General features: G+C 38.9%; 1 protein-coding gene across 1 annotated transcript in view; it reads right to left on the minus strand.

Annotated features, from left to right (window-relative positions):
* LOC127449544 (zinc finger protein GLI1-like) overlaps positions 1–21,564 on the minus strand; it is a 91,216-nt gene extending 69,652 nt beyond the window's left edge. The window contains exon 1 of the mRNA XM_051713035.1: positions 21,253–21,564. Within this exon, the coding sequence (XP_051568995.1) occupies positions 21,253–21,278 (26 nt within the window). The 5' untranslated portion in view covers positions 21,279–21,564. The remainder of the gene's footprint in view (positions 1–21,252) is intronic.
* Positions 21,565–24,575: the final 3,011 nt, after the last annotated feature.

Below are 24,575 nucleotides of genomic sequence, written 5' to 3' on the forward strand. Positions count from 1 at the left end.
AATAGTACAAATTATGCAATTTAACAATAAATATGTAACAAAAATAATATATGAAATATATTATCTAACCTATTCACTGAATGCATTTATTTGTTCATTTTAAAAAAAGCCACAATGTAACCAAAATGATGAAAAAGTAATAAAGTATAATTTGTAAAATGTATATTTTCCTAATGTACCTAGTTAAAGGTCCCCTGTAGAGGGAGGAAATGATGTCACAACCGTGGGACAGAATTGATAGAAATCATTTTCACCCAATAAATATTGAAATGGTTTCTGTTTATTTCACTCTTTGTTTAGATGATCATAGGGCTGTCAATCGATTAAAATTTTTAATCGAATTAATTACATGGTATGCCGATTAATTAATCAAATTAATCGCAATTGATCGCATATATAAACATTTGCTTAGAAAGCCCCTCAATTAACTCTAATATAAAATATATATTATAAAAAATGATAATATACATAATTAAAATGCATTACATCATTGTGGCACACGAGTAAAGACGGTAACACTTTACAATAAGGTTCCATTATTTGTTAACATTAGTTAATAACATTAGTTAACATGAACTAACAATGCGCAATACTTTACAGCTTTTATTCATCTTAGTTAATGTTAATTTCAACATATACTAATACAATAAATCAATAGTTGTGTTTGTTAACATTAGTAAATGCACTATGAGCTAACATTACAATCAACAATTGTATTTTTATTAACTAACATTAACAAAGATTAATAAATGCTGTAAACAATATATTGTTAATTGTTTGTTCATGATACTTAATGCATTAACATTAACGAATAGAACCTTATTGTAAAGTGTTCCCAAAAAGACAGTTCAAAAAGCCTGTCATCTGCCTATCATTGTCCTACAGTTCACACAATCCATTTTGCAATTGAATTCGTCAATCAGTCTGAGAGGTATTTATTATGAGGGCTTTTCTAAGGGTGCGTCAATGTACACCTGCGTCAGACGCTTTTGGAGTGTCTCGTTTGCGTCGTGTCATAAACATACCATTTTTAGGTCACTGTGTCAAGTTAAACATAGTTTGAAGCTTAGAAAAACAGTTCTTGAGATCCCTGCGTTCATATTTGTGCTCCATCTAGCTGTGTTTGAACGCTAGAACGTGTTCTTATCTTGTGCTGTCTGCTGTCGGTGAGTGTGGTTTGTTCTCTGTATAACCGCGTTACCCAAACAGCTCAAGTTTCGTTTACTGCCCCCTGGAGAACACAGGTGGCACTTCAAGCTTGAATTGCTCAGATGGAAGAAATATTCTTTATCACGGTCCGGGGACATGATTACTTACGGGTTGTTTTTTTTAACGCATTATTTTTTATACAATTAATCGCACTGAATGAAACTGACAGCCCTATTTTCAACATGTAATAATTTGTAATTTTTATAATGTATTTTCATAGCTTAATATTGAAAGTTTGTGTCTGGGACAAGAATAAAACATTAAAACCTAGACATAAAAGACATTTGAAAAGTTTCAAAAATAAATGATGAAGACCTGGTAAAAAGTTTCCAATTAAGTTTTAATGAGACCTTCATATAACAAAAAGAAAAAAAGTTGAAATCTGTTAGTTTGAATAAAAATCTGGAACTTAAAAGTACCAGAAGCTGAAGAAACACCCATAAACATCAAATCATGTGCATTTTAGGCACAATATGGCCCGGAATTTTTATTTTGTTTCTGGTCTGCCAATGAAAACTGTTCAGTTACAATGTTGCAGTCCATAGAATTGTAATTCTTTGTAGTGAACACAAGTGATATAAACAATGAAATGTTCCAGAGCTGTTATCCAATCAGATTAAAGGACTGGAACTCACTGTTGTATCATTCTGTATTATTACTGATATCACGTATTTTCCCATTAATTTATAGTTAGTAGTTGTTCATGAATTGAATTGTGTGATCATTCCTCTTCTAAACACTTTCTCACACTCTCACTCAAATCATAAGCATAAATCTGTCTATTCATCCAGCTGACAGGGCAATCGATGTCAGTTACTCCAGGTGTCTCCACAGGGAACCACTGAACACACACACACACACAAGCTATAAACAATGGCTGAAGCAGAAAAAATCATCATCATCATGTGAGAAAGTTCTCGTGAACATACAGGTGTCAGATGAGATCTCATCCGCCATCAGAACACTTAAATGAATCTCTGACATCAAACATTGGAATGATCTGCATTAGAGCTGATAAATGGCTCTTTATGTTGCCTATTTAAGTCATTACATTGCTATCAGTGTGTGTGTGTGTGTGTGTGTGTGTGTGTGTGTGTCTGTTTCCCGCATGTTGTTTACAGCACCTGAGCAGTCAGTGAGAAGGTAAACACAGTCTCTGTGTACCTGTGGAAGACGTACACAATCTCATCATCTTATCTGAGCAGGTGTGGGAGCCACATACACACACAGTGACATATACACACTCACCTCACAGCATTCTCACATGAGAGAAATCTGACTTCATACATCCACTAAAAATGATGTTCAAACATGGCAAAAAACAAAAGTTAGTTCTGAGAAAATCTCAAGCAGCATTTAAGCACAGATGACACTTGTGTTCATAGTTTGTTATCTAATAGAATGACGTACACAGTTTTAAGTGTAAATTAAGTGAACAAATATCTTTTGTAGTTGAAAGTACTAGATCGAGAACACACGAGAGAGAGAAGGAGTCACTGGACTTGCCTGTTTGATGTGACGTTTCTGTCAGTCTTTCCTGTAGAGCGGTCTGATTCATCGAATTATTAACAGAGAAGATTAAGCACTAACTCTAATCATCAGCTGCATCAGTGTCTTTCACTGAACAGAACTTTCTCTTTCTCTGCCATGTCCCACAGTCAGATCCTCGGATGTCAGGTGGACTTCCTCCTGTGAACACTTCCGATGGGATGTTTGGGACGGGGTTCTGAGGTTACAGAGGGGAGGCGCTTAAAACTGTGTGTTTATATGCGTTTGTGTGTGTCGAGAGTTAAAATCATCAAGTCAGTAGCTGAAACAACAACAGCTGCTGCTACATTTGCCATTACTCTGTTTTGTTTTGACATGTCAACTTCTGGCTCAACCAATGGTGTGAGTTTGGGGCGGGACTATCTGTTTATTTGATCAATGGAAGATGGGGATGGAGTGGGAGTGCTAAATCAAGCATCACTCTTACTATTACTCATACTGTAATTAATGTTATTGATCTGATCAAACATCTAACAGTAGTTATTGAATGTTGAGTGTGTACATTAAGTCATCCTGCAGCGTTTGTGCTCCAGTCATGAATGATACCTCATGTCTTGAGGAGAGGTGTGCTGTTACTTACAAAACTTCATCATGTGCAGGTTTTTTTTTTTACTAGCTAAAATGCTCGTTCTTAATATCAGTAACTAGGTTTGAAAAATGTTAGTTCTTGATATAAAAAATGACACCATTACTCACTACAACATGATTTTCACTAATGGCAAAGTATAAAATATATTATTTATAATATACTGTAGATATATTTATAATATAAATAAATATGCTGTAAATGTATTATAGATACATTAAAATATAAATTAATAAAATAATATATATAATTTAATATAAATATATAATACATATAATCTAATTTCTAAATATTATACACACACACACACACACACATATATATGATTTAAATGTATATATATATATATATATATATATATATATATATATATATATATATATATATATATGTTTATGATATAAATATATTATAGATATATTTAAAATCTAAATTAATGTAAATACATACAGTAAAAGTTAATATAAATATAAAATACAATTTATATATATATATATATATATATATATATATATATATATATTATACAATATAAATAGTATAATCTAAATATATATAGTTATAAATATATTGTATATATATATATATATATATATATATATATATATATATATATATATGTGTGTGTGTGTGTGTGTGTGTGCGTGCGTGTGTGTGTGTGTGTAAAATGTTATTGTAACTAGTAAGAAAGCCTTTTAAGATATCATAAAGTATTCTTTAATTTAGATATCTGAAATTAACATTGTCTCTAGTGAAAACTAAATTCTAGATATTAAAAATGAGCATTTTAACTACTTGTAATCATAATTTTTATTTTTATAGTGCTTTTCACAAGACAAATAGTTTCAACGCAGATTTACAGAAACTCACACTGTAGAGTCTCTAATGCCTTAAATGTCTTAAAGTCCCTATTGAGTAGTTTCTCATACTAGTAAAAATGCAGTTACAAAAACAATGTTTCAATGTATCAAGAATTACTGTTTTAACTAGTGCAAACCTTGTTACTGATATAAAAATGAGCTTTTCTAAGAGATAAAACTCCATCACTGAAGGAGGGACTCAAGTCATGTCTACAAACATAGAGATGTGAGGGTGAACTTTTGACTTGGGACTTAGCAACCACCCAGAACACCATAGCAACCATTCAGTAGTGCATTAAAAAAACACTTGCTATTTATACAAATTGCTGTCAGATTATGAAAACGTTTAAAAATGTGGATGGTAAATCTTGGTTTTCACACAGCTCACACAGACTTTTATTCTATATTACTGAAGCTCTGTGTGTGTGTGTTGTGTGTGTGTGTGTGTGTGTGTGTGTGTGTGTGTGTTTGGGTGATCTGTGTGTGTGTGTGTGTGTGTGTGTGTGTGTCTGCACTCTGAATTCTGTGTTATGGAAACCTGGTGACTGTGAGGCCTGAAACTCACAGCATTGTGTGTGGAGCCCCTCATGCTCATTAATGAGCACAATTATTATAAATCTGAGCAGGAACTTCAATGAGAAACAGATGAATATGGGGCCTTTAGAACGCACAGATCAAAGTCAGTCCCACACACACACACACGCACGCACTGCCGCCTGTAAATAATAACTGCACAGTGTTACGAGCTCACAAGCGCGTCTATTAACATAAAACCCTCACGCTGCATTAGAGGCCCCACAGCTGAGTGACGGTGACTGAACGAGAGACGTCAACTTGTAGAGGCAATGGGCCAGTACGTATATTAAAGGCTAAAAAAATTGAGAATAATTTCTGAATGGCACATGGATATGTGCCATGATAATACCATGGTTTTTTGTGGGGGGGGATATTTATTTTATTTATATATTTATGTATATTTTTAGGCTATTTACTATTGTAATACCATGTTTTTGACATGCACAATGGTAATACCATGGTTTGTTTAGGATATCTCCTATGGCAATACCATGCTTTTTGACCACATTTACTATAGCAAACCTGTATTTTCAACATATTTTTGAAATGTAAAATGGTAATACCAAGTGTTTTTTTATTTTTATTTTTATTTTATTTTTTTTGACTGTGGATACCATGGTAACACCATGTTTTTGGAAAAGTACCATGGTAATTACCATGACATAACACGTAGACTGCCAACATGTGTAGTTTTCTGTCGAAACACTGATATTGGCACCCTACTTTTCAAATTATAATGTTCTGTCTGTCATTGAAAGGGTGTGGTTATAACATGTCACAGTTAAAGATGACAGCAATAACTTTAATATTGCCTGTTTATGAAATACTGAAGGTTTATTTATCAGAGCACAGCTTAAGCAACATTATATCACAAATGTGTGCTAATCAAAGTGCATTGTGGGCTGAGGTTTACTCAATATACAGTTAACAAATGTTGACACTGATCAGCATATTAACACATTTTGAAATATAGTTTTAGATATCTGGTTACATTCAGGTTACATCTGTCTGTCAGGCAGATATTAATCTCATCTTGTTGTATACATCGTCCATTTTATGCACACAAATCCTGCAGGAATCGCAGAGGATATGCGGGCACTGATGGGTTTTTTGCTTTCGTAAAACAAACAGAGCAAACTGGCACGAAAAAACATTCTGAGCAGCTATTCTTATCAGATCAGCAGTTGAGCTGGAAATGAGCAAACGAGCTCTCAACAACATGCTGAACGTCTCGTTCTGTCTCTCTGTCTTCCCTTGATTGAGAGATTAATAGACAAATTTAGATTGTTTTATTTGTTTGTTGCAAAAATGTAAAGTTCTGTTGTGAATTCTCAGTTGTTTCTCCTAGACAGCAATTAAATTAAACGGAGACTTTGCTTAAAAAGTTCAAATCGGCTTCTCAGATGTTTCTCCTGAGAAAAAGTCTCCAGTAATCTCACATGTGTCTCCTGGAGAGTTTCAGAAGAGATCTCAACAGTGTCTCAGCTCTCAATATGAACTCAATCATTGCTCATCAAATTCCTCTGCAAGCAAATGATCTGAGCTACAGTATGCTATCCATATTCATTTATAGCTCTCTACTCCTACTGTATGTCAACAATTGATTCATTTGTGTCTATTTTTATGTCTTTTCTTAAAGCATTATAGGAAAGCATCTTAGGCAAAGGTTATACTTCAATCAAACATAACAAAGAACTCCATGAAGTCTTTGGAGCTGTGAAGGAGCAACATCTGAGAAAACTACATTTTCATATGCGCCAAATATCACATTTGATGTTAACAGGATTGACCTACAAATTTAAGAAAAGTAGAACATCTATTTCAGTGATAAGCACTAATAATGTAAAATATATTCCTTGTGGTGTAATTCTAGACACGCCTATGCAGGAACACACACGGTGTAACATCCTCTGTGCATTCCTGTACTGAACATAAACACATTTCATCAGAAATTCTGCTCAATAACAGAACGAGTAAAGACAGACACATTAAAATACTGACACAAAATCAATCTCAGAGCTACAGTAATACAGATACCATTACAGTATGCACTATATTCCAAGTCTTCTGAAGTTATACAATAGTTCTGTATGAGAAACAGACACAAATGTCATTGTTAGTACTGAAAATCTTTCCCTCCGGCTCTTAAATCTCATTTTATACACATTTTAAAACTTTCTGCATAAAGATTCATAGCGGCAGGTTTGGTGTCAATGACACTAAATGCCATTGGATTCTTCGACAATGTGATGCAGCCATTTTTCAAATGATACTTTTAACGTTAACATTATGCTAAACATTTACTTCTTTGTTTTCCACAGAAGAAAGAAAATCATACAGGTTGTGAACAACGTGAGGGTGAGTAAATGTTCCCTATCTGTCATTCACTCGACATTGTGTTGATGTAGTGACACTAGGGGTCCCTCTTGGGAGCCCCAAACACCTCTGATCTTTTTTTAAAAGGCCAATGAGAATTGGCTTCTCCCCCTTTGCATCTGTGGTTTGCAGAGAACGCCCCTGGGCACTTCAGCAGAACATATTAAAAGAGTATATTCTAATAGAGTATATTTTCTTTCTAAAAGAGCGGCACACATGGAACGTCTTTTTAAAGATGTGTCTTTTTAAAGATGCCTTTCCGTTTGTTTGTTATTCCTGGTTGCGGTCATTATCTTTCCACGGCCATGATCGCTGTCTTACGTGTCTGAGCGCTGCCCAAATGGAGACATAGTTCGTGAATGGATCATGTCCTCATTGCGAGAACATGACCATGGCAACGTTGCGGACGCGGCTTGCATTTGTAAGAAAGCAAGCCACCCCAGTGGCTCCCAGCGCCGGTCCTTCTACCTAGGGGTTTGAGGCCGTGTCGGTTAGCACTGGGGGCGATTTGGGGACCTCATGGGACCACCTCCGCCGGGTATCCCCCCATGGACCTCCCATTCCTCAGCACGCTCGCTTGCCCTGATCGCGCGCTCGGACGAGATCGCCGGCTCGTCTCAGGGCGAGTTCGACCTCTCGTTCAGAGCCCGGGAAGTGGATGAGTTATCGAACGCAGCATCGGAGAGCGGGCTCATCCAGTCGGACGCAGAAATGACGGACATGCTTTCCCGGGCGGCCGCGAGCGTCGGGCTAGAGTGGGACTCTCCACTCCCCCCTGAACCCTCGTGACTCAACGATTGGTTCCTGGGCTCAGGGCGCCACCCACGGCCACGCCTCACCCCCAATCCTTTCTTCCTTGAAGTGCATGAGGAGCTGACAAGACGGACCCCCCACCGCTGTGCGCCCAGCTGTGGCACAAACACGCCCACACAGGGTTGGTTCCGGTGGACTACGGGGACGAGGTTCCTCCTCCTCCCCCCTCGGCTAATCTTATGGTGGGCAGCAGGAGCCAGGTAAGTGCTTCAATCAGAGCATCTCTTTTCTCGGTGTCTCGATGACAGCGCACCTCACGAACGAGCGTGCACAGTCGGTGCTGAACTGTCTTAAGGCGTTCAGACGGAGAACAGTGGTTCCACTGAAACACTTTCAGAGGTTCCTGGGGCATATGGCATCCTCAGCGGCGGCCACACCACTCGGGATGATGCATATGAGACCGCTTCAGCACTGGCTTCGGACTCGAGTCCCGAGATGGGCATGGCGCCGCGGGACACATCACGTGACCATCACGCCAGTCTGTCGCCGCCTCTTCAGCCCTTGGACCGACCTGGCATTTCTACGGCCAGGTGTTCCCCTAGAGCATGTCTCCAGGCACGTCACGGTTACAACAGACGCCTCCAAGACGGGTTGGGGTGCCGTATGCAATGGGCACACAGCCACCGGGTCCTGGACTGGCCCGCGGCTGCATTGGCACATCAACTGCCTAGAGTTGTTGGCAGTACTGCTCGCCCTGCGGAGGTTTTGGCCGTTGATCCAGGGCAAGCACGTGTTGGTCCAGACGGACAACACAGCAACGGTGGCATACATCAACCGCCAAGGCGGTCTACACTCCCATTGCATGTCACAACTCGCCCGCCGTCTGCTCTGGAGTAAGCAGCGCCTCAAGTCGCTACGAGCCACTCACATAATTTTCACTTACTCCCAGCTTAGCTGAGATATGTGAAAAAAAGAATTTCACTGTATATGTGCAAATGTATAATGTGTGATAAATAAATATAATTATAATTATAATTAATTATTACATCCCGGGCGACCTCAACACCGCAGTGGACGCGCTGTCACGAGGTCCAGCTGATTTGGAGTCGATTCGGTCAAGCACAGGTAGACCTGTTTGCTTCCCAGGAATCCTCCCACTGCCTGTTTTGGTATGCTCTGACCGAGGCACCTCTCGGTATAGACACTTTGGCACACAGCTGGCCCCCTGGACTACGCAAGTATGCATTTCCCCCAGTGAGCCTACTTGCACAGACCCTGTGCAAGGTCAGGGAGGACGGGGAGCAAGTCATCCTAGTAGCACCCTACAGGCCCACCCAGACATGGTTCTCGGATCTCATGCTTCTCGCGACAACCCCCCCCCCCCGGGCACCATCTGGCACCCGCGACCAGACCTCTGGAATCTCCACGTTTGGCCCTTGGACGGGACGTGGTAGACTTAAGTGGCTATGTGCCCAAGGTTCCCACAACCCCTTTTAGGGATCAGGTGGTGAACCTGCATGCGCTGCCCCAGGAGGAGGCAGACCCAGACTTGGCATTGCTGTGTCTGGTGCGAGCTTTACACATCTATTTGGATTGCATGCAGAGCTTGCTCTTTGTTTGCTTTGGTGGACAGCGGAAAGGAAGTGCTGTCTCCAAACAGAGGATCGCCCACTGGGTCATTGACACCATCACAATGGCATATCAGGCTCAGGACGTGCCACCCTCTGCGAGGTTACGAGCCCACTCTACCAGGAGTGTGGCGGCCTCCTGGGCCCTGGCAGTGGCGCCTCTTTGGCAGACATCTGCAGAGCAGCGAGCTGGGCAGCACCCAACACCTTTGCGAGGTTCTACAATCTCCAGGTTGAGCCGGTCTCATCCCGAGTAGTGGCAGGCACAAGCAGGTAAGTTCTGGGACAACTGGCCAATTGTACCGCTTGCGCATAGCGCCTTTCCCCTCCCTTGAGGGGAAGACGTGCGCTCTTGACTCCCAGTAGTGTTCACAGACTGTGATCCCTGGATGACTTTCCTCCTTAGCCCTGTGGCAGTCGCCCCTCTGCCCCCGGTCGCCATACTTTGTAGAAACTCCTCCCCTTTTGGATAGGACCTACCATGGGACCTCTCCACATGACATACTTCCGACAAGGCTCGGTAAAGACCATGTGATGTATTTCCACTCAAAATACCCCCCCCCTTTTTGGGTGGGTGTGGTCTCCGCGGTGTCTTCCCCTTGGGAGTGACACCCCCCCAACGTAGACACTTAGGGCTCCCAGTCAGTTAACAAATTCCACTCTTTTTGGGGTGAAAAGAGAAGGAAAAGAGGCCTCAGCTGGGCTAGCCTGTCCACCTATTCGTAGGGCAGTTGACTTGTTCCTGAAGGACTGTTAGACGCTCATAAAGAGCGTTGGGGGAGGTTACGTGATGGCCTGGTGCGCTGGCTACGAGGCAAACAGCAGTCTGCCCGTAACAGACCACCACTTCACATAACACTGTTCAGTTAGTTGTGGCGTTTTTTTTATAGGGAACCCTAGTGTCACTACATCGACACAACATCGAGTGAGTAACAGATAGGGAATGTCATGGTTACTTTCGTAACCTCCGTTCCCTGATGGAGGGAATGAGACGTTGTGTCCCTCTTGCCACAATGCTGAACTACCTGCTGAAATGGCTGGGACCTTATCTCGGCTCCTCAGCACAAAACCTGAATGAGTGGTTGCATACCAGCTCCTTTTATACCCGTATGTCCGGGGAAGTGGCATGCAAATTCCACTTGCCAATTCTCATTGGCCTTTTAAAAAAAGATCAGAGGTGTTTGGGGCTCCAAGAGTGACCCATAGTGTCACTACATCAACACAACGTCTCGTTCCCTCCATCAGGGAACGGAGGTTACGAAAGTAACCGACGTTTTTAAGTGAACTTTACCTGTAACAAGTTTTTGCACAATGCAGTTTTGTATAGCTTTAGAAGACTTGGAAAACAGCAAAAAGTCAAATGAACTTTTATAGTACTTTATTGTTGTTTTTGGAGCTTGATATCTCCTGATCACTGAATGAAAAAGAGCAGCATGAATATTCTGCTAAACATCTCCTTTTGTGTTCCCTTGAAGAAAAAAAGTCATACAGGTTTGGAACGACATGAGGGTGAGTAAGACCACGTCCATACTTATCTGTTTTTAGATGAAATATCATTTTCCTCCACCAAAAACAGAGACTTTAAAAACTGCTCTTCATAATCACATACTTTGGAAACTGAAAAGTGATGTTTAAAACTTAATGTGGAGGAGGCCTAAATGATGACAGATTTGATGTTTCTAGCTGAAAGACTAGAGATAAAGGGAGACAGAACGAAAGAAAGAAAGAAAGACAGACAGAGATAAAGAGAGACAGAAAGAAAGAATGACAGACAGACATACATACAGACAGAGATAAAGGGAGACAGAAAGAAAGACAGACAGACAGACAGAGATAAAGGGAGACAGAAAGAAAGACAGACAGACAGACAGAGATAAAGAGAGACAGAAAGAAAGAAAGAAAGAAAGAATGACAGACAGACATACATACAGACAGAGATAAAGGGAGACAGAAAGAAAGACAGACAGACAGAGACAAAGAGAGAAAGACAGAAAGAAAGACAGACAGACAGACAGAAATAAAGAGAGAAAGAAAGAACGACAGACAGACAAATAAAAGGAGACAGAAAGCGAGAAAGACAGACAGAAAGAAAGACAGACAGACAGACAAACAGAGACAAAGAGAGAAAGACAGAAAGAAAGACAGACAGACAGACAGACAAAGAGAGAAAGACAGACAGACAGACAGAAATAAAGAAAGAACGACAGACAGACAGACAGAGACAAAGAGAGAAAGAAAGACAGAAAGAGAAATAAAGCGAGAAAGAAAGAAAGACAGGCAGACAGAAATAAAGAGAGAAAGAAAGAAAGACAGACAGACAGAGACAAAGAGAGAAAGACAGACAGACAGACAGACAAAGAGAGAAAGACAGACAGACAGACAGAAATAAAGAAAGAACGACAGACAGACAGAGACAAAGAGAGAAAGAAAGACAGAAAGAGAAATAAAGCGAGAAAGAAAGAAAGACAGACAGACAGAGACAAAGAGAGAAAGACAGACAGACAGAGACAAAGAGAGAAAGAAAGACAGAAAGAGAAATAAAGCGAGAAAGAAAGAAAGACAGACAGACAGAGACAAAGAGAGAAAGACAGACAGACAGAGACAAAGAGAGAAAGAAAGACAGAAAGACTGACAGACAGACAGACAGAAAGAAAGACAGACAGACAGACAGACAAAGAGAGAAAGACAGAAAGACAGACAGACAGACAGAAATAAAGAGAGAAAGAAAGACAGACAGACAGACAGAGACAAAGAGAGAAATAAATAAAGAACGACAGACAGACAGAGATATAAGGAGACAGAAAGAAAGAAAGAAAGAAAGAAAGAAAGAAAGAAAGAAAGGTTTTGTGCATTAGCAGCAGGAAAGCGCAGCTCACTTTCTCTGGCTCTGATTGGTTCACTGCGTCTCCTGCAGCCCACCCAAGAAGTCGCAGCAGCCCATGAGTGTAAATCTGAGCGTCTGACTCACAGCGCATTTCAAACAATCTGCAGCTCACTCGTTCTGTCTGTCTCTCTCTCTCTCTCGCTCTTTATTATTCTCTCCATTCTCTCAACGCGCTCACTACTAATAAAACAACTCTTTCTCAACTCTTTCGCCAACAATATCATTTTCCTAAAGACTTCATTGGCTCTGCCCTTTGAGATACAGTGAGTGAAGGGCATATGTGTGTTGTTGTGTGCATGTACATCACATCGGAAGCATGCAGAAATGTGTTTGTGTGTTTGTATTGCTCGCCACTGGGTGTGATGGCGTGTGAGGTGACGGCAAACTTATGTAATGAGTCCTTTCTGAGAAACACATGACAGCATGCTTAGATAAACCTGTGTGTGTGTGTACAGTCAGTGTGTATGCGTGTTTGTGCATGTGTGCGTGCATATGTTTGTGCATAACTGTGGCTGTCTGCCAGTGTCTGGATTATTATCTACATTCTGCTGGAAAGATTTGGCCAATCACGCAGCATCTACAGCAGGTTTCAGTTAAAAATGGCGCGCAATCGGCATGCAGTAAAATTCAAATGAACTAATGCGACATTATTGGCGCTCATTAAAATAATTCTACTGCCAAATACTTTGAATGTGTAAATGTCATTTAAAGGAATTAGTTCTGAGTGTCTTTTGATGGTGTGTCTGCGTTGCATCAAATATTTCAAATGGCAAAAATGCGAGCAAAAAAACAAAAACATCAAAGGCACGTAATTACAATGATGTGAGTGCAAAACTCCACCGTCTCCATGACAACGAAGTGAATAATAAACACCGCCCCCTCGCAGTTCTCAATGCAGTGGACACCAGTGAGTCATCACACACACACACACACACACACACACACACTAGTGTAAGACACACTCAAGCATAGTGACATGCAGCAACGCATGCTTTTAAACGCATACAGAAAGACAGACCTCCATACCCAGGTGTAACAATTATTCCTGCTGGTTGATGTCGGAAAATATCCATCTTTGGAATACTGTGGCTACACAAGCCCATAGGAAAGAGCAATCACAGATGAGATCTTAATAATTTCTCAATTGTTTCTCCTAATCAACAAGGAGACTAATTGTAAAGCAAATTGGAGACTTCAGCTTCAGATGTTTCACCTGAGAAAAAGACTCTAGAAAACTCGCACGTCTCCTCTAGACTTTCACAAGAGATCTCAACAGTGTCTCAAACTGGGCTCATTTTCTCAATTTGTTTGGCTAAATCAGCACCATTTAACAACATAGCAGAAGTGAAATGACATGAAAGGTGGGCTCAGGAGAAATAAGTGGGAAAACAGGTTTCGCTGTCAAAATCTGAAAGAAACCCTTTCCCAGATCAGCTGTCAGAACCCTCTGAAATCACTTTAATTCGCAAAAACATTCTCTTGCACATAATTTACACGTATTGAAGCTGTAAACGCACAAATGCACTGTAACCTTCTTAAACACCCACGATTACAACAGATTGACAGTCTTCATCATAGACAATAGCTGCTTGTGAAGCTCAATTGTGCGACTGTTTCGTAACATAATCCAACCTCTGATTTGAAGGCTACACTGCAATCAAACCCGTTCTTCTCCAGTGCTCTCATCTTTCACGGATAAATCTGGACGTAAAAGCAAAACCAGCAAATCCAGATTAAGCGGGAATCATCTTTACTACATACTAGCAGCTAATAGCTTGTAATCAGATCGCATTAAATTCAACATTACCGCTCACATCAGAAAGCCAGCCAATCTAGAGAAATAGGACTGTTAGAAGGTGCGGTGATAAAACAACAGTGAGGTTTAGCTGCCTGTGGTTGTGCCAGCAATGAGAATCGTCGCTGCTTCTTCTGTGTTCAGACAAGATATTGAGATTTTTCCACCCAAAACTGAATGCATTTTAATGTCTTGCCCCACTTGATTCAAAACACCTACTCAGCAACACAACTAACCAACTGCGGTAATGACCAACATAGTCTCATGACAACTTACTGTAATGCGTATGAGATGGCGAACCAATGAACACATTTTTCTCTATGGAATTAAAGTCGTACGTTTTTTTACCCGCCAACGCATATGTTTTTTTTGTTTGTTTTTTTTTTTACAATTTTGCCATCTCGTTCACTCAAAAATACTTGAAATATTTACGCATTTCAATTTAATAAAAAATGTCCATCAAATAAAATGTTGTAATTTTTTACAAAAATAAAATGAAATATATTTATTAATTTGATATATTTTTTTAAATATAAAAAATATATAAATATAAAAAATATTGTTTTTTAATTAATATTTAAAATTGATAAATTAATACGCAATTCAATTTGATGGAAATTTATAATGAAATTAAAATGCGTATATCTTAGAAATGGGCTAAAATATTTTTATTGTTGTACCATGACTTGCCATGACTTAAGGTAATGGAGACATGAGGAAAAGAATAGAAAGAGATTATGCGCTAAAAAACTTCCCCTCCACTGCAGCTCTTAAATTTGATTTGCATCCCTGTATATCGAAATGTGTTGTGATTATAGAAATCAAATGCCATTGGTTCTTGCATGTCTCATGACTGATTACAACACGCCAACTTTGAATATGCGAAAGCATGAGGGGAAGATTTGCAGCTAATAATGACTTCAATTTAGGTCTGTTCTTTACACAAAGTTATCGCATGACTTCAGAAGACTCGGAATGTAGCACACAAGTCGTATAAACTACTTTTATTATTTTTTTATGGTGTCTTTTTGGAGCTTGACAGTCACTGGTCACTGTAGGATTTTGTTGTATGGAAAAGAGCGGTGTGAACATTCTGCTAAACATCTCTGTTCCACAGAAGGAAGAAAATCATACAGGTTTGGAACTACATGAGGGTGAGTAAATGATGTCAGAATTTAAATTTTAAGCCGAACTGTCCATTTAACAAGTAAAATTTGAAAGAAAGAAAGAAAATAAGAGGCTATACAAGTGAACGAATAATCCGAATCCATCCAAACACACTGTAAGAGTTGAGAAAAGTGACAGAAGTGGCACAGCATCAGTCCTGTGTTTTGTTCCCCTCTCTCTTATCCTTCTTGAAAGAGGAAAGAGGGACAGAAAATAGGATCGAAGGGGCATAAAAGAGGGAAAGGGGGTATTTAGTGGGTTTTACCCCTCTGTAACTCTGTCCTTCTCTGCTTCAGTATGTGAGCTGCAGCTCTTGTTGCTGACTGGATGGACAGCTGCTATTAAAAGTTGATTGTTTCAGGTTCACAGAGTGTGAAAGGGTGTGATTGGGGTCTACAGTCCCTGTGAGGGTGGTCTCACACTGGAGAGATGGGGGGGGAGGCAAAGGAAAGTGTCACGTGACACAAGCGTCTCGCTGCGCAGCCTGAAGAGGAATCTGGCGGAAAAACACAGCACTTGTTGCCGCCTGCCTGCCCGGATTCTGCCTTGGCCAGCTTTACGGAACGCCGTCTTGCACACACATGGATTTGCACAGTAAAAAACAGCAAGGAACATACCACCCGCAAACACACGTGTCTATTAGACTCAACCAGCAAAGAAAAAAAAAACACTACAGTTACTCCAAAAAAACCTTAAAGTGATAGTTCACCCAGAAATTAAAATTCTCTGATCAGTTACTAACCCTCATATCATTCCAAATCTGTATGACTTTCTTTCTTGAGTAGAACACAAAAGGAGAAGTTAGGCACAATGTTAGCCTCAGTCACCATTCACTTTCATGGTATGGAAAAAAAGATGCAATGAAAGTGAATGGTGACTGAGGCTATCAGTCCCTAACATTACGACTTCTTTTTAAACTTGTCAAATTTCAAACAAAAACGTATTAGTGTGGACGTGGCCAAAGTCACACAGGTTTAGAACCAGTTGAGGGTGAGTGAATTTTGGCCTTTTTCTCACCCAAAGCTATCGTATTGCTCCAGAATACGGATTCATTTGTATGGATTACTTTTATGCTCCCTTTATGTCCTTTTTGGAACTTAAAAGTTTTGATCCCCATTGACCTACATTGTATGGAAAACACTTCTTACATTTTAAAAAAACAAACAAATTGTGTTTGTGTTCCACAGAAGAAAATAATAATAATACAGATTTGGAACAACATTAGTGTGAGTAAATAATGACAGAATTTTCATTTTTGGGTGAAGATTTTGGGGTCAAGATTTATAGTGAATAAAGAGTTAAATTTTGGTGTATTACTATCATTTTACTTCAGTAAACATGGTTTAAACCACTCGAATCGTGTGGATAACTTTTATGCTGCTTTTTGTAACCTAGTCTCATAGAATGAACATTACTATAACGACATTTTTGCAAACTGAGTTATACATGCTGCATTCTATGTTTCGCTGCAGTTGACCACTAGAGGCGCTACAACAACTGTGCGTTTTATTCACTGTCACACGAATCATGAGTACAACAGCTGATTATGACTTTAAAAACACGTATTTTTCATACTATTACTCACACATTGCTCTGTTATAATATCGAAACACTTACTTTAACACATCATTTGAAAAACGATACATTTTAACACTTGTATTACAGACTCACCTACATTTACACACTTATTCCAACGTGAAAGCTTCTGCGGAAGCTCACCTGATAGAGTGTTGGACTTTGGATTCGGAAGTTCGTGGTTCGAACCCAGCCAAAGACACAAGCTGACAAGAGAGATGAAAGTGTCACAGAAGCGATGCAAAAAGACATGGTTTCTTCAGAAAATTCACTTTGTTTTTGGGCACTATCGGTTAGGTTTTGGTGTGGTTTAGGGTAAAGATGTCTGTTTTGTTAACCTCGCATTTGACCTCGCACTATCAATATTCTGTTTAGGTTAAAGTTTTAGGTTAGGGAGGCATGTTTTATTCATTTAAATCTCCATCTAATATTCACCTTAAAAATCTTGTCTTATTACGGCACCATTTCACTCACTTTTGGCGCCCCCCGCTGGACATCTCACTGGGAAACTGATGAAAAAACATGTATTAAAACATGTAATGTCATTTTACAAAATTTTCATGAGACCAGGCTGGCTTTTTGGAACTTGAAGGTTTGTGTTCAGCAGAAGAAAGCAAGTCATACGGATTGGAACGGCATGAGGGTGAGTAAACAATGGCACATTTTTTAAATGGGAGCAAACCATCCTTTTCAACGTCAGTCTCACAAGAGCAAACTGCAATTTCAAGCCACACTACAGAATGCCAACAGCAGCCAATCACAGGGTATTATGTGGGCATTAGTACTGGCCCTTAATTTGACACTTTGACAATCACTGGTTCTCCACCCACATGTTAGCAAAAGGTGACGAATATGCACCATTTCTTTAGCATTTTTGTGTGTAATGTTTCAAACTGTATGAAAAGCTGATTCCAAGGGGTTTTGAGCCAGATCTGTGTAAGTGTGTGTGTGTGTGTGTGTGTGTGTGTGTGTGTGTGTGTGTGTGTGTGTTAGTATGCTAACGGAAGCCTTTTGGCACTAACGCAGGTCCATCAACCAAGAGTGCAGGGGGGCAGAGGAAGACACCCTACAGAGTCTTCTCACCTTTAACAGACCACTGCAGATACCACATCAGGGTGTGTGTGTGTGTGTGTGTGTGTGTGTGTCTGTGTGTGTCAGTAAGAGATTAAATCAACCTCTCTACATTCAACAACACTGAAATTAACCAAAAACAACATTCTAATTGTCATAGAAAATCTCTGTATAACAGACATAGCATATAACAGTCTAATAGCTCAGTTGTGTGTACCAGTGAAATAAACAATATTTTTAGTTAACAGATAATTTCATAACAGACTGTTGACATTAGCAAGCAACAACCGCAATGCAGAGGTGGGTGATGAAAGTTTTAAAAGAGGCTTTTCATACTCACATCATGCATAGACAAACCAGTAACTTGATTGAAAATGTGATTTGTCATACATTTCCTCAACAATAACAACAACAAAAAAACATTGGAAAAAAAAAATCCTCTTTGTCTTGAAGTTAAGTAGAAAATGCTATAAAGTCTTATGGTGTTATGCATCAGCCTCTGATTACTGATCTAATTACACCGGCTCATCTGAGATTTTCACACGGCAATTACACAGATTTGTGAAGATTATTTTTTTCACTGCAAACTCTCACAATCTCTCGCTCTCCCCTGATTTAACATAATGTAACATTTGTCTTTATGAACTCATGAGCACGATCAAATAACCCAAATAGCCACTGCAAGATAATTAAAGTCCCATTAACGAACAATGTAAAAGCAACTATACCAGAAATGTACCTTTAAAATTACGGTGACCATGTTTCAGGCTTTACAGGATGTAATTTTGATGCCAGTATATTTTACGGTTCACTACCGTTTACATTAATAAATGATATAAACTTGATACACTATCCTTCCGGACATATATAAGTCTGCTTTAAAATGTAGGCCTATTGTTATTCACCATAGGAAATAGGCCACATGATGGCTTAAAGTTTATCAAGAGTGTCCCGTCCGGGAGCAAATATTAATACACATGTAGACTCATACAAACACAAAACACCCTCAACACATGTGACGCCCAAATAATGCAATAAAAATCAACTAAACTACATTAAATATTAAATAATAACACAGAACTCCCCAATGTACATAACTGATATTTAAAATAATAACTATTCCCATAAAATATAATAAAGTGGGGTCACACAGGGAATTCTGGGAATGCACGGTTATTGTTTTTCACCTGTAATTTCAACAGTAGTTTACCGTAATATTTTACATGGTAAAATGTTTTTACAATAGGCCTATATTATTGTAAAATTGCATGTATTGTTTTGATACATTATGTTTTTTTTTTACCGTATATTTTACAGTAACAAAACTACTTTTTTTTTTACTGTAGCATTTTTACATTCTTTTACCGTTAACAAATATGGAACATTTTTACAGTTAAGTATTAAATTTGTACATCCTATATATTTTTGTCTTTATATTTAAAGAAATGTATTTCAACAGTTGTTTACCGTAATATTTTACATGGTAAAATGTTTTTACAATAGGCCTATATTATTGTAAAATTGCATGTATTGTTTTGATACATTTATTATGTTTTTTTTTTACCGTATATTTTACAGTAACAAAACTACTTTTTTTTTTACTGTAGCATTTTTACATTCTTTTACCATTAACAAATATGGAACATTTTTACAGTTAAGTATTAAATTTGTACATCCTATATATTTTTGTCTTTATATTTAAAGAAATGTATTTCAACAGTAGTTTACCGTAATATTTTACATGGTAAAATGTTTTTACAATAGGCCTATATTATTGTAAAATTGCATGTATTGTTTTGATACATTTATTATGTTTTTTTTTACCGTATATTTTACAGTAACAAAACTACTTTTTTTTTTACTGTAGCATTTTTACATTCTTTTACCGTTAACAAATATGGAACATTTTTACAGTTAAGTATTAAATTTGTACATCCTATATATTTTTGTCTTTATATTTAAAGAAATGTATTTCAACAGTAGTTTACCGTAATATTTTACATGGTAAAATGTTTTTTACAATAGGCCTATTTTATTGTAAAATTGCAGGTATTGTTTTGATACATTTATTATCTTTTTTTTTTTTTTTTTACCGTATATTTTACAGTAACAAAACTACTTTTTTTTTACTGTAGCATTTTTACATTCTTTTACCGTTAAAAAATATGGAACATTTTTACAGTTAAGTATTACATTTGTACATCCTATATATTTTTGACTTTATATTTAAAGAAATGTATTTATATATCTAATTGCATTGTTTATTTATAAACTATAAATATATAAAATAACTTTAACTATAGATAAAATGTATCTAACTTCAAAAGTAAAAACAATTAAAAACTCTTTATATATAGCTCAACTTTCTATAAATGTATATAAAGGCTTTATATAGATTATAAAGTGCAGCAGACACGTAGTCAGTGGTGTTGCATGGCTTCAGGTCAAATTCAGACACATTTGGAAAAGATATCGGGATTACTTATTTCCCGTTTCAAGAAACAGCTGTTGAGATGCGGCCTAGAAGAACAGAGAGTGACCTCCACACAAACTATCACAAATGATCACAACAAAACACGCAGAATTCATGCAAACTTTCAAAATCAACGAAACATTTCAGTGTGCAACTAAATATTCATCTTGAGGCTTGCTTTTGAGTTTTAACTGAGCTAGTTGCGATGTCTGACCTCCGCGAGACCACCCGAGAGACCACCATCAGACTTTACGAGCAGTCCGACATATCTAAAAACAAAATACAGTGAAGATCCAGTGCAATCCCAACGACCATATAGAAACTAAACCTAAAACTGAGGAGAAGAAATAAGAAAAGTTCAATTTAATGACTTTTCTGCAATCTGCTCAAGCATGAAATGGGCTCCTACACATAATGTCTCTTGTTTATTCACTTTAGACTCTGTTTGTATGTATGCTTAAATACTCTTGTGTGCACCATTTACTCAAGTGACCCTCCACAGAGGAGTGTGTAATAGACACACATGTTTGACTTGTTAATCAATGCGCAAACATTCCACTTGATTAACACTCCAGCACACTTACTAGACAGCACTCAAGTAGCCTAAAGATCTTATTCACACCTACAGTGAGTAATAAATATTACAGAACAATCGGAGTGCACATCTGTAAGTTCACATCATTATATGCATTAATAAATCAGTTATGCATGTACTTTCAGTGCGCTTCAATAAGATGGAAAGACGCGTTACCTTTGGAGACTCGATTGTGCCTTCATCAGTTTGTGTGGCCTCACAAGATCCCAGCAAACTCGAGTTTTCCCTGGAAAACTGAAAGCCGAGAGCGTCCCGATGGGGGTTCGAGAATTTCCAATAAAGCCCCTCTTTCTCCCCTCACACAGATGCAGATGCAGATAAGAACTCTAAACTCCTCGCTTTACTCCTGCTTCAGCTTCATGTATGAACACAAACTCCACAGAACTTTTTCCCTCAAGTTGGATTTGAGAATCAGCGCGAGAGTTCCATATTCGGTGCCGCCGGTCCCGGGAGCCCAAAGTTGCAGCGGCAGCGCGAGAATGCGAGAACAACCCCCCCCCCACACTCTCTGTCTCTCCCCCCCCCCTCTCCCACTCTCCCTCTCTCTCTCTCTCTCTCTCTCTTTCTCCCTCTTTCTCTCTCTCTCTCTCTCTCTCTCTCTCTCTCTCCCTCTCTCTCTCTCTCTCTCGCACTCTCTCTCTTTCTCTCTCACTCCCTCTCTCTCTCTCTCTCGCACTCTCTCTCTTTCTCTCTCACTCTCTCTCTCTCTCTCTCTCTCTCTCTCTTTCTCCCTCTTTCTCTCTCTCTCTCTCGCACTCTCTCTCTCTCTCTCTCTCTCTCTCTCTCTCTCTCTCTCTCTTTCTCCCTCTTTCTCTCTCTCTCTCTCTCGCACTCTCTCTCTCTCTTTCTCTCTCTCTCACTCCCTCTCTTTCTCTCTCTCTCTCTCTCTCTCTCTCTCCCTCCCTCTCTCTCTCTCTCTCTTTCTCCCTCCCTCTCTCTCTCTTTCTCTCTCTCTCACTCCCTCTCTCTCTCTCTCTCTCGCTCTCTCTTTCTCCCTCCTTCTCTCTCTCTCTCTCTCTCTCTCTCTCTCTCTCTCCCTCCCCCCAAATCCCTCCCTCGCTCGCTCGCTCAGACTCCATGGACCACCCCGAAACAGGAAGTTCACTTTTTGTTTTTCTTAAGGGAAAAAAGAGAAAGCTCGGCTGCACAGCGCTTCTCCGGCATTCCTGGAGCATCAGTAACTCCGATAATAATAATAATAATAATAATAATAATAATAATAATAATAATAATAATACATATTTTAAAGTAACATATAGCCTAATACTATAAATAAATAGAAATATTAAATATTATATTTTCTCAGTGGGGAAAAAAGAGAGACCGACAGCAACTACCATAATGATAGTATTAGTGATTCATAATAATAATAATAATTATAATACATATTAAAATGTAAAAATAATATTATAAATATAGCTGCAAGCAGCAATACCGGGGTCAAGCCCATTATCGGCAACATGAGCAGCCAAAGAAGCATCATGACACGTTTTAATGCCTTATAATTTACATTGAGCAGTTTTAGGGCTGGGCAATATGACCATATATGCCAAAGTTATAAATGATTACATTATGTAAAAATTTGCAGACATATCAGTGCCCCTTTCAGTGGGCAAGACCGCCAGAAGTTAGTAACATCTGAGAGCAACGTAGCAAACTTGAATGACTATGGAAATGTGGTTGATGTTGAAGAGTTATTAAGAAAGCATTAAGCTGCAAAAGAGAGATCAATTTAGTCCTGCATTCTGTCTGATCGAAGGAAGACGTGTGATTTCTGTGAGTGCTTGCTATGTGATGAGCATTTGCAGTATCTTGGGTGCACGGTCAAATATATTTATGAAATTTAAATATTCATGTAAACACGGTCGATTTTGTCCAAAACGAGTGTAAACAGTTTCCAAAAAGGATTTGTGTAAATACAGTACAAAGAAGCATGATAAGTTTCAAGTCAAGATCTGATGAATGCTGTAGAAGTTAGAAAGAGTATGCTTTCAATTAAATTAAAAATGGTGGACAGGCAATAGGGCAGACCATGGAAAAAAATATAGCATCACTGTCATCGCCATAACCCAAGAAACCAGACAAGAACAGTCTCATGAACATAGGCGAAATTATTTGATAATAGGCCAAATAATTCATGATTTTAGGCCACACTATACACAATAAAAGCTATTTTTCATATTTTCTTACCAGTAGGTGGCACTGTTCCGAAACTGCTCAGGTACCATCAGGACATGATGGCTATCACATGTAACAAGTTTCGTTTTAATAGGTCAAAGCGTTGCCAAGATACAGCCTTGAGACCTGTTTGGCGTGCTCGCAATCAAATTCACTGTTGATTGGCCAGTGGCAGCCATGTTCCTCAAGATACGCAACTGTTCTTATGGACAATGATGGCAAGTCCGACAAAGACACTGCATGCAAATTTTGAAGTCAACTGGACCAACAGTTTTGTAGTTAGAGTCACTTTCACATTGTTTCCAGTTATAGCGCCATCATGTGGCAAAGTGACTTTTTCTGTGTGTTCTCAGATTGAGACTTGTATAAGTGTGTCAAGCTAGGTGAAAATATCTCATTCCGTTTAAGAGTTATATCTCTTTACGTAAAGGCGGAGACAACTTTTAAAATCGTTGGCCTGTTTTTAGCACTTGCAATAAAATTTTGCCATTTCCCTTCTAATCTTAAAGAAATTGCTTACCGTACTTCTTCTATTTGTGGTTTCGTTCTGATCGGACAAATGGCCTAGAAGCAATTTGCAAAAGTATTTTCTGAACTTTTTTCAAAGTGGCAACAGGCCACAAGGCGAACCATTGCAACTTGGTATCGTTGCGCTCGGTAAGTCCTCAGGAACATAGCGAGACCAGTCTCGTCAAAATAGGCCAACGCCATCAAAAGTTATAAGCTCACAAAGTTATATCATTTCATTTTTCCACCACTAGGTGGCACTGGACCCAAAGTTCTCAGGCACCTTCAGGGCATGGTGCTGATGACACATATAACGTTTTGTAATGATACACCAATGCGTTCGTAAAATACAGCATTTTGCGACAAAATTCTAAATGGCCGACTCCAGAAATGTCACTGAATCTAAAGACACAGGTTCGTGATTTTTGGCCAAGGTGTTCAAGAGTTATAAGCCAAAATAGCATTTTTTTTCTATCTTTTGACCAGTAGGGGGCACTGTGCCGAAACGCTGCTTGTCACCTCAGGGTATGATGGCCATAACAAGTCCCAACTTTAGTCAAAATCCATCAAAGCGTTGCGGAGATACAGCCTCAAGTCCAATTTTGCGTGTTCTTCGTTGAATTCGTTGAAGCGCCATTACGAAAACGGTTTGGTCTATCAAGTTGAATTCCATAACTTTTTGTAAGCACTGTCTACTGAGCATCTGTGCAAAATTTGGTGAAAATCGGATGAACAGCCTAGGACGAGTTAAAAAAAAGTAGGTTTTTCTGAAAATCCAAATTGCCGGAAAATTG

This window comes from Myxocyprinus asiaticus, chromosome 12, assembly GCF_019703515.2.
Source record: "Myxocyprinus asiaticus isolate MX2 ecotype Aquarium Trade chromosome 12, UBuf_Myxa_2, whole genome shotgun sequence".
Classification (NCBI taxonomy): Eukaryota; Metazoa; Chordata; class Actinopteri; order Cypriniformes; family Catostomidae; genus Myxocyprinus; species Myxocyprinus asiaticus.